This window comes from Nestor notabilis, unplaced genomic scaffold (genome assembly GCF_000696875.1).
Source record: "Nestor notabilis isolate BGI_N333 unplaced genomic scaffold, ASM69687v1 scaffold31324, whole genome shotgun sequence".
Classification (NCBI taxonomy): domain Eukaryota; kingdom Metazoa; phylum Chordata; class Aves; order Psittaciformes; family Psittacidae; genus Nestor; species Nestor notabilis.
In genome coordinates this window covers 9,650-23,726 of record NW_009927435.1, presented here as the reverse complement: position 1 = coordinate 23,726, position 14,077 = coordinate 9,650, and the positions used below count along the sequence as shown (strand labels likewise).

General features: G+C 40.1%; 1 protein-coding gene across 1 annotated transcript in view; it reads left to right on the top strand.

Annotated features, from left to right (window-relative positions):
• Window positions 1–13,864, top strand: part of ZNF410 (zinc finger protein 410) — a 17,651-nt gene extending 3,787 nt beyond the window's left edge. The window contains exons 2-9 of the mRNA XM_010014063.1: window positions 5,403–5,538; window positions 5,889–6,122; window positions 6,421–6,612; window positions 7,456–7,615; window positions 8,440–8,621; window positions 11,359–11,448; window positions 12,535–12,660; window positions 13,223–13,864. Of these exons, the coding sequence (XP_010012365.1) occupies window positions 5,403–5,538; window positions 5,889–6,122; window positions 6,421–6,612; window positions 7,456–7,615; window positions 8,440–8,621; window positions 11,359–11,448; window positions 12,535–12,660; window positions 13,223–13,407 (1,305 nt within the window). The 3' untranslated portion in view covers window positions 13,408–13,864. The remainder of the gene's footprint in view (window positions 1–5,402; window positions 5,539–5,888; window positions 6,123–6,420; window positions 6,613–7,455; window positions 7,616–8,439; window positions 8,622–11,358; window positions 11,449–12,534; window positions 12,661–13,222) is intronic.
• The last annotated feature ends 213 nt before the right edge of the window (window positions 13,865–14,077 follow it).

The window sequence follows — 14,077 nt, the reverse complement described above, 5'->3', positions numbered from 1 at the left end:
CAGCAGGAACAGTAAAAGCAGAGCCAAAAAAACACAGTTTCTTCGTAGCAAGATGCAGCTGAACTTGTCCATTTTGTCCGTCCAAGGCTTATAGATTCTGTGTATGACTCACATCTGGCCCATTAAGTTTGAATATCTAAGTTGAGGATGTCCTTTTGCAATCGATACCAAAATTTGTTTTCAATTCCAAGGGATATCTTGGCTATTGAGTAAAGCCACCTCACACCTCTTTGTTCCGTGTTCTGTTAAGACTCTGTACATTTAGTTTCCCTAACTATTCCTATTCAGGTGCCCCAAGATATTCTGTCTGCTTGGTTACAAATTCCAGGACTTCCAACATATTTACAGAAGGATCAGTCCCCTCCTTACATGGGTATTCCGTAGTCACCATCCCAGGAGTACTTACAGCCCATCTGGATCCTGTTTGTAGTGTCAGGTATTATGTGGTTATGAGATCTGACAAACTGTAGCATCCAGAAGATTCCTCCCCTCCTGGTCCTTCAGAGAAGAGACCACTGGACTATTCCCAGGTTCACACAGAAGTGAGGCTGAACCTGAACTGAAGTACATGCCCATGCACACGTAGACAGTACAGACATGTATGGCTGTAAACACTAACACATGGCAGGACAGTACTTTTACAGGCACCCACAAACACAAGTGGTAATCACATGGAGAAGTAAGACCACAAGTGGCCTAATTCTGTTCCTACTCACCAGGTAACCAGGCTTGAAGTTTGCTAGCCTATCTCACACATGCCATCACTCAGCTGACATGCAAACTCACACATCTGTTCTGTCTCTGCCAAACCTTGAGCCCTTCCAGTATCCATCTCTAGGCCCTGGGTTTTTTAGTCCAGCCTCTGGCCAGAATCTTGGTTTTCCAGATTATGGTTTCCTCTTATTCACAGGCTAGTCCAACGTCAAGTCAATGAGATGAACATACTTGAAACTATTTACGATCAAACAGGATTTGAGAAGACGACAGGATAGACCACAGTGGTGAGGCAGAGGAGTGACATACTGACATACAGCCTGCTAATGCAGTCAATCCATATTATCCCCCACCCCTTCCTGTTCCCCATGGTTGTTCCTTTCCTATCCACCCTGATCCCTCCCTTTCAGAGCCTTTGATCCTTTTTCTAAACATCCCTAAGTTTTTCCATATTCCCACAGCCTCCTCTTAAGACATCTGAATAAGTTTTACCTAGTCCCAGAATTTCTCCCATATCCCGTAAGTTTACTCTTGCCTAGGAGATTGTGTATCATGGTAACCCGTGATAGTAATGTTTCCATTTCTTACAAAGTTTCTGGTTGAATTTCTTCAAGGCCACACTCAAGCAATTCCTGTAATTGCCCTCAGTGTCCCAGGAGTTCCGGTCTTTGTTACTCTCCCTTATCTACAGTTTGTTAGTTTATGTATCTGCACATTTAATTTATCACCTCTCCTGTTCCTAGTCTGTCTTATGTTGAATAACCAACTACCAGATACTCTTAATAGTTTCCTATTTGCTTTCAGCTGCAAAATCGAATTGAAAGAAACTTAAGAAAGCATGACATAGTGTTTGTAATGATCCCCCCCCCCCATATTCCAGTTGCTGTAATTGTCACAAAGGTGTTAAATAATTTTGAACAGGAAGGAAGGTTTATGCAAGTACATAGATGTCATGAATTATTTGATGTAGAGTTGGTGATTGGTTTGCTTTAGTTTATGGGAACGGTGGGGGGTTTTGTTCCAACTTTTAATAGTGAATATGATTCTTGTCCTTTTGTTTACTTCTGCATCTTTTGCCTCCTTTTTATTTTTTATACTAGTTTCTTACTACTTTAGAAAGAAAATTCAAAGGATCTCCTTTCTTCTGAGCATGTTTGTGGCTGCTGCATTTTGCTTTTACCTAGTGACTTGCTGTCGCTGTCTGGAAGTGGAGGAAAGGCTTTCTGTATAAAACCAGAAGAGTCCATAAAACAAGTGTTTCATGGTGGAGTAGGCAGCAGTAGGGATCATGAACAGCTTTTAAATGAAAGACAACATGGTAACTTAGAAACATCTTGCTGCTCACATTTTTTAGTCCCAACTTCTTTCTTCTGGTTGGCTCACTCCGTTATTCCTTATAGCTGAACCCAGGACACTTACTCTGTTCTCTTTTTACACCTCTTTCTCCTATTTTTTAATCTTAAATTAGACTGCATGGCTCTGGGAGAGGAACTTATTGCCTATGGATTTTTTTTCCAACATAAAAATGGTTCCCTCTTCTGACTGGGGTCTTCGGATAAACTTGTAGTATACGTAAGAGGAAAAAATGCTAACCTTCCAAACTGCAAGTCTGGCTTGTGGCCTAGTTCAAGTGGCATATTGCCATCTGAATGACTTAAAGACATAATTTTTACCTTCATAATCATCAGACAGGCTGCTTCTAAAAGAGGGTGAGCTGGGAGCCAAGAGTGATCTGAGCCAAGATGGTGTCCTCACTGAGCAGGGCACGCAGAGACCAGTGCTGGAGACAGGATCCATCCACTGTCCTGGATGAGGCAGAGTAATGAACCAGATCCAGAGTCTACCCAGAGAGCCCAATCAGAAGTAACCAGAGATGGGGCTGGAAACACTGATGCAATAGAAGTCTCAGGTCCATCCAGGAGACAAAACTTGAGATAGATAAACCTACAGCTCAGGAAGGGACTATAGAGAGCATAATTTGAGTTTAAATTGAGCCCCTAGGCAGGTGAGACCACTATGGGCAATTAAGGCTTCAGGGCTCTGACAGCAGTTAACTCTTTGAGATAAAACTGTGAGGAAGCATCAGTATTTCCAGTGTTTTCATGTGGGGAAATAAGTGTAGAGAGATTAGAGGCCAAACTGTTAAGTTTTCCTTGCATTTTCTTTGATTTAATGAACTTTGTCCTGATGTGGGAGCAACTCAAAAGGCTAGTACCTGCTAAAGAAATAATTTGGAACTGAGTTAAATTAATTAAATTAATTAAATGCTAAGACAATCACAACATAAAAAAATAAGAATAAAAATGACTATTGGGTTTTAATCACAAATATACCATGGGCATATCATGCTTTTTTACTCTGTTTCTTTTGACACCATTGAACTGTCTCAATGCACAGACAACTGTCTGAGCTTTGTATGAATGCATGCTAAAATGGTCACAATGAAGGTAGTAGCTTTTGAATAATTATATTGCACAGTTTCCTTCTAAATGCCAAAGATAAAGGAAGTCTGTTGCATTCAGTTGTGTGCGAGAGAGCAGCAGAGTGCAGCATCTTTATGTCAAGGAGTTTCCTGGAGATAAGGAATAGTGACGTGAGTGTTAAGTTTTTTGGTGTGTTGTTATTTTCCGTATTTCTTTCATCTGTGGGTTGGGGTTTTTTTTTCAAAATATTTTGAGAATGTGAGCATAGGAGTAAGTCTGTCTGGCAGAGCTTAAAGCCAAATAAATAGATTCTATATATGGGTTTTGAGGGGTGCTTTCTCTGAAATGTGGAGTATGTATCTGGGTCTGTAACAACTGACCCCTTTCAATCTCTCTGGTCTCTGGATGGTTAATTCCATTTGAAGGCCACTTTTCTTAATAAACCTTGTGCAGTATATAAAGAATGAGTTCAGTCCATTGCAAAACTTGGGCTGTGTTATCTCGTAATGCCATGCAGCACTTCCTTTATTAAATCAGAGTATTTTAGTAGGGACTGCTGTGGCACTGGAAGTGGAAACCAGAGGCTCTTTTCTGTGTCTGTGCAATGAAGGTAAAGAGTCCAGCATTATATCCATTAGTCTGACAAAAGCCCGAGATGTTGTCAAGGGGACAAAATGAATAAACAAGGCACATGCTTTGCTGCTCTGAACTTGGTTAAATATGAGAAGCCTTTCAGGGGTGAGGAAAGGCATTTCCCTGACTTAGAGTTCCTTTTCAAATGTCAGGTTCCTTTTTTTTAGATCTCCAGATTTTAAGGAGATAGCCAGAAATAATTTTTGCCTTGCCAGAGCTGACTGATGTTAAATGTAGTGAATCTGCTGGACTGAATGACCTGGGCATCTTTCACCCTCTTGGGCCAATCAAGATGAGAGCTGCTACGTATTTCTGATCTTAGATCCAGCCACTAGTGAGGTTTAGTACAATTTTCAAATACATGCACTGTACAGGTGTGACAGGCACTAAACAGGTTAACACAGGTAGGACACTCAGAGCCTTACCCACATAAACACAGGCAGCGCAAAGTGCCTGATTCTGTTCCCAAGGGTTGCTGCCTAGAGAAAACCTTACTGGGTTTCTCCAGGATATGTCCCCACACTTCTCATTCTGCTTGCCAACTAGTCTGGCTTGGAGTTCATTAGCATATGACACACACAAGAAGTAGTTAGGAATGGAGTTTAATAAGAAGGCAGGATGGACTGCGATGGTTTAGGCTGTGCCAGATGACTGAATTGACCAACTTCCTGCTTATATGTAATGGGCCACTTTTATCCTCCCCTCTCCATTTTCCTGTGTATGTTCTGCCCTGATCCACCGTGATCCCTTCCTTTTCCTGCTGTTGGTGTCTCCTTAAACAGTGCCTATTAAGTCCTGTACAGTCCGCCAAATCTCTTGTTCAGTCCCAAAGTTCTCCCTAGGGAATGCATCCCACTATAAGTCCCATAACTCTTCATGCAGTAGTGTCCCTTATTTTGCATAGTGTTCTGGAGACAGTTTCTTCTGTTGAATCTGCTTAGTGGGTGGGTTTCACACTAAGTACAATGGCTTTAATTGTCTATCTTTGATGGTTTTAGGAGTAATTGATTTGGATGGATAAGGTTGTGTGTGTTCTCCCCCTTGTCATCCCAGCCTTGTTCCTCTGATCATTATCTGCCTATTTTGAATACCACTCTTCGCAACTAGTCTTTTGCTTGGGTTTTTTTGTTTGTTTAAAAAATGTCAACTTTCTTTCAGCTGAGTATTTAAAGACAATGATTAAAAAATGCACCCATACCAAAGGCTGAGGATAAAAACCATTTACTTGGAAGGCTAGAGCATAGTAAAGTATCAAGTGGTATAAGATAAGGTACAAATGAATATGTGCTTTAAAACATGGCATATATTGGTAACATTTGTCTTGGTAAAAGATTAGTTAAAAAGGAATATAACCTAAATAGCCTTCAGAATAGTCTGCAATGATCCAGAGCTGTTCATTGTATGTTAAAGAACTGAGAATTTTATGGGTGCTTCAGAGATGACAAATACAAACAATTCCTTCTTTGTCATTAATGTAAATTGAAAAGCTTCCATTTACTTTGATGTGTATTCATGGGATTATATTCAGTGTCTCCTACAAGACAGTAGGGGGTAATGGAGACTGGGTTTAATACCTTTTTAAATGATTTGTGCTGCTCTTGAGCTAACCTTCAGTATGGCGGTTTTTTTCAGCTTCTGGTTCAGTTTGTTCAGAATACTTCTATTCCACTGGGGCAAGGGCTGGTGGAATCGGAACCAAAAGACATCACCTGTCTTTCTCTCCTTCCTGTTACTGAGACCTCAGAATGCAACAGACTCATGTTGCCAGGTAAAATCCATGTGGCAGATCTTTGTGAGCATGCCCTTCATACAGCTGTCTTTACTGTGCCTCTGTGGCCCACTGCTTCTTGCTGATAAGGCATCCAGGGGTGGAGGAACAAGTTCAGAATGGTGACTGAATATTTGAAACTTCCGTCATTTAGCAGCAAAGTCTGACTAGTTATAAAATTCCTTCCTCTTCCAATGTCTCTCAAATTCTGTGTTGTTTTTTTCTTTTTTCTATTTCTTTTTCTTCTTTTTTGGGGTGGGGACGCGGATCTAGTAAAACAACTTCATAGGTATCTTCTAGTTATAGTGTATTTATACTTTCATTTACTCTGGTTTCACTTTTTTCACTAGATGATGAAAGAGATCTCACTTCTCCAAGTCACACTAATTCTTCCAAAGATGTTTCTTCCTCTGCTGTCTTGAGAAGTCTACAGGTAAATGTGGGCCCCGATGGAGAGGAAACAAGGGCACAGAATGTACAGAAACCATCTGAACTTCTGTCAACTCCAGAGACTTCCACTTTATTGCAAGACCTCCAGCCTAGTGACAGCACTTCATTTATTCTTCTCAACCTAACAAGAGCAGGTAATTCTCATTCTGTTTGTCATCTGGCTGGATATGTCTCAGACAGCAGAATGCAGGAGATACAAGTACAACTCTGTCCCTGCTGCTTATGAAGGGGAAAGATCACGAAATTTGCTGGGCATTATTGGATATTTCAGGAGCATTTAATCATCAACAGCTTTCTACAATATAGAGGTCAGTGAAGACTTTTTCAGTGCAGCTATTGCAACTATGCCATGAACACTAACATCTGAGAAGCAAAAGAAATTTCCCTCTGTTACATCATCTTTCAGTTTCATGAAGTTGTCTTCTTTTCTAGGGCTGGGGTCTCCAGCAGAGCACTTGGTGTTTGTCCAAGATGAAGCAGAAGATTCTGGGAATGACTTTCTTTCTCATGATAGTACAGACAGCAGTACCCCATGGTTCCTACGAGTGCAAGAATTGGCCCACGACAGTTTAATTGCTGCCACTCGGGCACAGCTCGCTAAGAATGCCAAAGCAAGCAATAATGGTAGGAAATCCCTGATTCTGTCTCACAAGTTGAATGTTCCATACAAGACCCCTAGTTTCAGCTTATTTCTTCCTCTCTTTCAGTCTATCTTGCTTTTAATCTGTTCTGACATCCTCAGATCATCAGTGACAGAATTGTATAGAACAACCATGTATTTTTTTTGCAATATAAATAGGCTACTCGGTTTTCTCAGGGAATGAACTCCAGTGTAGCCAGCAGTTCCATTGTAGTCCACCTGTTGTCCAGAGCATCTAGAAAGTATCTTTCTGACTGCAGCTGCTTGTATTTCAACCTCCATTTTTATTTTCAAGTGTCTATTTTTAATGCATACTGCAATTCATACTTGCTTCTTAGCTCCGCTGGGTTTGGAGATCAGTTTTCTGGAGAACTGGGTTTAGTCACATGCTATGTGACTTAATTCTTTTAATAAATAATTGCAAACAAATGCACCATCTTTTTTTTTTTTTAGCTAAGGTGTTTTTAAAAAGGGTTATTCTGGCTGCTACTTAAGATTGGTTGGTTGATATTGATACCGAGACCATTTTTATGATTTTTGATGCATTGGCTCTCTATTCTTCTTGAGGTAAGCCTCACCTGGTAGCAGCTGATCTGATACAGGTAGCTTGTTGGGAGCAGCTTCTGGACCTAATAAGGTTTGCAAACCTGTGTCTGATCCCTGCTGTGGGCTAGGCAGCATTATGTAGGACATGGTAAACAATTAATAGTGAAGCGCACACCTACTTTACATTCCTGTATCGTATATGATGCTGGTTTTATCTATTAAAATTGCAACAGTGTAGTAATCTGTCTCTTTTTTAGATTTTGGTGGGCTTTTTCTTCCAGGTGAAAATATTCATCTTTGCTCAGGAGATGGGCAGCCGAAAGACTCCAGCCCCATTCCTCATTTATCTCGCGTGGAAAGGAAGCTGAAGTGCACAGTTGAGGGCTGCGATCGGACATTTGTGTGGCCAGCTCACTTCAAGTATCACCTGAAAACACACCGGTGAGCAGAGTAAAGCTATATGTTGTCATGACGTTGAAAAACTGTGCTCTGTGTTTGGGGTAGCCTTAGTTTTTGACATTGACAAGCTCTGAAAACCTGGTATTACTCTTAGAAATACTAGGTTTGTTGCTTGCTTTAGGTCATTTATGTTAAACCACTAATTAGATTTAGATTTTTGCAGGTGTTTGTTAGTGTTTGGTGTAGGATGTTTGTATTTTAACAGGTGCTCAATAAAGAGCATCACTGTCACTTCTGTGGTATAGTGAATGTTAGAACTTGCGGGATGCTGTCATATTTTTATATATCCTTGAGCAAAGTTGCTTGCTCTAACATGACCCTAATCTTTTTTAGCTAAGAAATTGGCAGTCTCTAAGTTATATTGCAGACAAGAAGCTTAAAAAGTGGGAAGGACTCCAGTAGACATGAGTTCATCAGCTTGCCCTAAGACAGGGCCAGCAGTAATTGCATATGTTACTTGTACGCACACAGTCATTTTTGATCCTCCAGTGACTGAAATTCCACAATGTTCCTATATAATCTGTTGCACCACTTTACTAAGTCATTCTGGGTTGGGAATAGGCAAGGTAATGCAATGAAAAGGTACCTGAACAAATTCTACCAGAATCTACCAGTCTGCTACCCAGACTGTAGTTCCTTAGGACTAATTTAGGTCACACAGTTTGGTTGAGTCTTTCTGGTTTATAAGATAATTAATTTTAGTTTAAATGTTTCTTCTTTTTATTTAATTAAAAAAAGACGTCAAGTGTTCATGAAAAATACATAGCAGTAGCTGGTAATGAAACAGCCATTTTGTTGCTTTCCAGGAATGACCGGTCCTTCACCTGCCCAGCAGAAGGCTGTGGAAAAAGCTTCTATGTCTTGCAGAGGCTGAAGGTGCACATGAGGACTCACAATGGTGAAAAACCCTTTGTGTGCACAGAGCTGGGCTGTGGGAAACAGTTCACGACAGCTGGAAATCTGAAGAACCACCTACGAATTCACACTGGTGTGTTTTAGACCTCACCTGTTTGTGGTCTGCAGAGGTGGGGTCTTTACTGAGGAATAAACCACTTCCTCCTCCATGCTTATTGTCTTTTGAGAATATTATGTTGTTTATCTCTGCCTTTATTAGTGTCCCTTTTCTATCAATTCATATCAGTCTGTCAAATGAATCATCTGCTTACCCCCCTTACTGTCCTATATAATTTCACTCAGGTTTCATCCTTCAAATAGTATATGATGATGCTGTACTCTGCTCAGACCATTCTCTGAAGAGTCCTTTGCCCCTCAAGTTGTTTGATCAAGGGAGGCGTGTGTATTGTTCTGGGGAGAAGCTGGGCTGTTCCCAAGGGAATAGTTCATAAGCACAACGGCTGTAATTGTTTTTTATAAAGAAGCTATTTTAAATTCCTCAAAGACACAGTAGCTTAGATACTCTCCACTGTTGAGTCCTGGTGGACACAGTCATAGCTGTACTGGTATCTGTTTGAATCTGACTAGCTTATGTTACCTGTGCTGCTTGTAGAATGACCACATTTGGGAGATTTAGGGAAATGAGCAATACAGTGGAATGAGTAGCAAAAATATAGTAGCTAAGTGTAGTAGAAAAAGGCAATACCTAGACAACAACATTTTGGCATTCAGGCCACTCTGTGCTAGTGCTAATACGAGATGTTACCACATGCTGGAGCCTGTGTACTCACGCTCAGCTTTTTGTATTAAATAAAACAAACTCCTCTATTTCATAGTGCTGTCTTTTATACATGGTTTGCCTATGCTGTCTCCTCTGGAGAATTTGATCCTGCCTTGTCAATATTTTTAGAAGTCGGTGTACCAGCCAAAGTCTCACAACTGCATAAAGTGCTTTAGGTGTTTTTATCCTACAAAGTTTTTTGAGAGAGGCACAAAAGTTACTGCTGAAATGATCACCAGTTTAATAGTTAGCAAAGTTTATAGTGAATATTCTGGTGGTTCTGTTTGGTTGGGGTTTCTTAAGCCTTTGGGTTATCATACCACTTAAATGGCCCACTTCAAGCCTCTCAGAATGTTGTTAGAGATTCCCTGATGGCCTAGGAAGGTAGCATTGCATTACAGTTGGTTAACATTTCAAAATAACCTCGACAACTGTAAGAGCACAAGGCCTGTCTGGTAAAATGAAATTGCAGCTCATGTGGGCCGCCAGCAGCTGTTTGTGCCTTCTGCCTTACTTCAACACTGCCGTATGGTGTGTAGTTTGTAGATTCACAGGGAAAAAGGTTGTGATTTTAAAGAATTTGCAGTCTAGCTTGAACACATGGTTTGGGGGCAGATGTTGGGATGTAGTTAAAAATTACATATGCCAATAATAAAATTTTGAATGTGTAGTAACAGCAGCCATAGTTTTTGCAGTTTTCTTTTGCACTTTAAGCTCCCAGCCAAGGTGCAGATAAAATGAATAGGCCCAACTGACACATGCAAATCCTCCGTGATAGAGTGAGTATTCTGCACCCAACAGAGTAGTAACTTCTAGAGAAGTCAGTAATAACTTTCTAAACTGCAAATTGGTCATGTGCAGTTAAGAGTTTGATCAGACCAAAGGTGTTATAAAACTGCAAGTGTAAATAGATCTGGGGATTCTTACAGATGGAACTGTGTGGTGCTCTTTTTGTCACTGGTAGTTTTTCTTCTTTCTTTCCAAGTTTTAAATATTTTTAGCAAGCCAGAAAGTACAACCAGTGTTTGAGAATCTGCTACATATTTCAGCCTTGTAACACCAATCAGAACATGTTGGCGTTGATCCTTTTTGCCCAGAGCTGTTGAGTGTTACAGTAGATTAAAAGCTGAGAAATAAACTCTAGGGAGAGAACTTGTAAAGGCAAAATCACAATAGAAACATCTTTAAAAACAAGTTTGCTCTGAAAGAACTATGTATGTTATACAATAAAATAGCTAAAATGGCTTGCTTAATCTCCTGTGGACTTGCTGTTACTGTGATACAGTAGTCTAGTTAGACTTGAAATCATAGTGTTAAACATGGTATATCAAGTTCTTTAGTGGGATGTTGCAGGCAAAAGTTACCTTTAGTTTTATTAAGGCTTTATTAAAAGGGTGTTTAGAACAGATTAATTATATTTTATTGCATTAATGTAGTCATCTTCCAGTTTATCATCATTTAGACAAATAAATACAAAAGTAGCTGCAGGGATATATAGAAGTAACAAATTTCAACCTATGAGAACAAATTGTGCCTTGAATTACTGTTCTTCCACACATAAATATAAATGACTGACACATCTCTCACAGGATTTTGGCAAGTTCAGCCTGATCTCAAGTAAAATATAGACTCTGATATGAAGAGAAATACAGTTAATGGGATTTTTGGCATGGAGAGGCAGAAAGGGAACAGGATCCTGGGAGAGAGTGAAGCAGGGAACTGGTTGTTAAGAGGTTCATATAGAAGAGAGATAATACTCCAGGTACTTTTATATTAATCATTTGGTATTTATTTACTTGGAAGATCTATTTAGGAGCAGTGGACCCTTGCTTCACTTTCAGTGAATGATGATCTAAGAATATTTCCAAAAGAATGTCAGTGTTTCCTCTTGAAAGCTGACAAAGAGAATGCTTTAAAAGCTTTAGGAAGGATATGTGTAATTTCCACTGAACTTTGTTGTATGTAAGGCCAAAAGGGGGAAAGGGGTAGAGATCTCCAGGCTGTTCTCAGTTGTGATCCCAAAATCTAAGAATATACTTTTCCCTTGTAGGGGAAAAACCCTTTCTGTGTGAGGCACAGGGATGTGGTCGCTCCTTTGCAGAATACTCCAGCCTTCGGAAACATTTGGTTGTCCACTCAGGTAAGAGTCTTCATCTGACATTCTGTGACCTATCTGAGGAAAGCTCTTTATTTTACAACTTTGATTTGATTTCCTTAAGAAAAATCCCCTCATTTCTGCTGTACTTGTGGTCATAGTGTTTCATGACTTCCTTTGTGGTGGCTGTAGCCTGTACATTTTAATCTTGCCCGTTCTTTTGGTTTCTAAATTTTATGTTTCTAAATTCAAATTACTTTTTTTTGTTTGTTTCTAAAATGTCATGAAGTTGGGTATCTGTTTCATAGATGTCATTTTCTTTAAAAGAGAGAATCTAGCACCTCTGTATATTAATCAAAGCCATTCAAAGCTCAATCTCTCATGAGTGGGTTTCTGCCACAAGTAGAGTTTTCCATTGTTTTTTAATACTAGATACTTGTAATTGGACGAAGCATTAGATGGAAATGTATCTCACAAGTGTTTCAAAGCTTCTGCCTTCTGTTTTGATTGATCTATCTTAAATATCATCAGCACATGATGAATAAAGCATGTTTGGGGAAGGGGAGGTTTTTAGTGGTGTGGTAACTTTTGGGACCACCCGAGTTCTCCACGCCTTTTCTTTCCTGTCTCCTTGGCTTCCATGCTGTTGAGCTCACACATGGACATTATACTTGTATTGTGAAAATGAGAGACTGCTCTGTAAAATGGAAATCCTTTCACAGTGACAAGTCATCATCCAGTCTCTGCTTGGTAATGTGAACCAGATGCTGCAATTTGTTGTGTGATGGCAGGATAGAGATTCCTTGCCTCTGCTTCCTTGCTTTTGGCCATTTTATTCTAGGTATGGGACATCAAATATTTCCATGTCACTGAATAAGAGATTCCAAGTAACTTCTTCCCTCTCATAAATCCGATTTGAAGACTTTCTTCAGACTTGGTTTTTCTAACCGCTGGCAATACTGATATCTAAAAGTCTTCTCTTCTAGAAGCTTATTGCTGTCCAGGAAAGAGGAATATTTCTTCTTTTTTTTTTAACCCTCCCCAAAGCAGTGTCATTGGCTTCTTGGTTGATAAGGTCTTTATTGCAATTTTGGTAACTCTTGTGCTATTTTTTCCCCCTTCCCCTCCAAGGAGTGAAGCCCCATCAATGCCAAATTTGTGGGAAGACGTTTTCCCAGAGCGGTAGCAGAAATGTGCATATGAGGAAACACCACTCCCGAATTGGAACAGCTGCCAGCAGGGAGCGAGAACAGCCAGGTAAGGAAGGGAGGAGACTCTGTGGGGGGCAGTGCCAGAAAGAATTAGTGGATGGTCCAAGAGAATGGAAGATGTTGGTCCTGAAAAATAAGAGACCACAAGCCAGTAAGGAATAAGACTGTTTGTCTTGGAGATGAGGATAGATTTGCTCACCTCCCCTTCTCCAGGATAGAAGACAAAGGTATATTTCTGTATTGTGGTCAAGGGGCAGATAGGTTTTTATTGTTTTCAAAATTTACAGGAATCTAGTATCTTTCCTTTACATGGAATTTGTGCCCATTGATACAACATTTTTGTTTAAGCAGTCTGTTTTTCTGAGCAACGTGAACTATTTAAAGAGAAAGCCAAGCCTGCGATGAGATCCCACCATACTAAGGCTCAAAACAATAAATATAGGAGTTACCATCCATTGGAGTGCCAGATGCCCAAAGAGTAGGAACAGATAAAATAAGTGTCTGGGGAAGAAGTCTGTGTGCCTTGAAGGGGAGCAGGGATTGTATCTTATATTGCAGTATCATTACATGATGAAAATCTTGGTTTGCCCTGGCTTTTTTCACAATAGAGTCACTGATGGGCAGCAGTTTGCTGGAAGAATCTGCAGTGCATAGTAAGAGTCTCATCTCCATAAACTCTCAGCCCAGCCTTGGTGTTGAGTCTCTGCATCTGCCAGACACCGAGTCTATTATTGGAGTAGAGGAGGGTGAGACCAGCTGCTCTTTTTTCCGCCCTCTTATATGTGGTGACTGAAGTGGGATCGATCATATAATTCCTCCTAGAAGTTCACCATGTTGCAATGGAGGAGTGAACATTGCTTTAACTGTGCACAGAGTGGGTGGGTAGACGGAGAATGAATCATAAAACTGGAGTTGGAGAAGACCTACTGGACCAAGTTTCTCTCTTGCAGAGCTTAAAAGGGGAAGTCTGCTGCTTAGGTGTTATTTAGCCCATGTCATGGAACGCCATTTCCAAACTGTTTATGCAGTCCATTCTCCTAAAGCCTAAAGTGTTTGTTTTGCTGGAGTACCTGGGTGTCCCAGTTAAGGACCAGGACCTCGTTGTGCTAGGCACTGTACAAATATTCAGTATCTTGAGCAACAGGCCTGCCTTCCATCCTTTACCTTCAAAGACTATATTCTAATACGTCTCACTGTCAGAAGCTGACTTACTATCTGAAATAAATGTACTACTTGGTATCATTTAATTAGATTTGCTGTGTTCTTTTCCTGCTTTCCTCAGTCACTTTTTCCTCCAAAATTTTTTTGGTATTTCAAGTTCTTTAAATGAGTCTACCATGTAGATATTTTGAGTTTTTGTAAAGACTTTCTTTAGAATTGGCATTATTAAGAATGCAGAGTTTTGCTAAGATACTATAAACCAGCTCCTGTGTGAAGCGAATGCTTTGAGTTTATATTGCTCT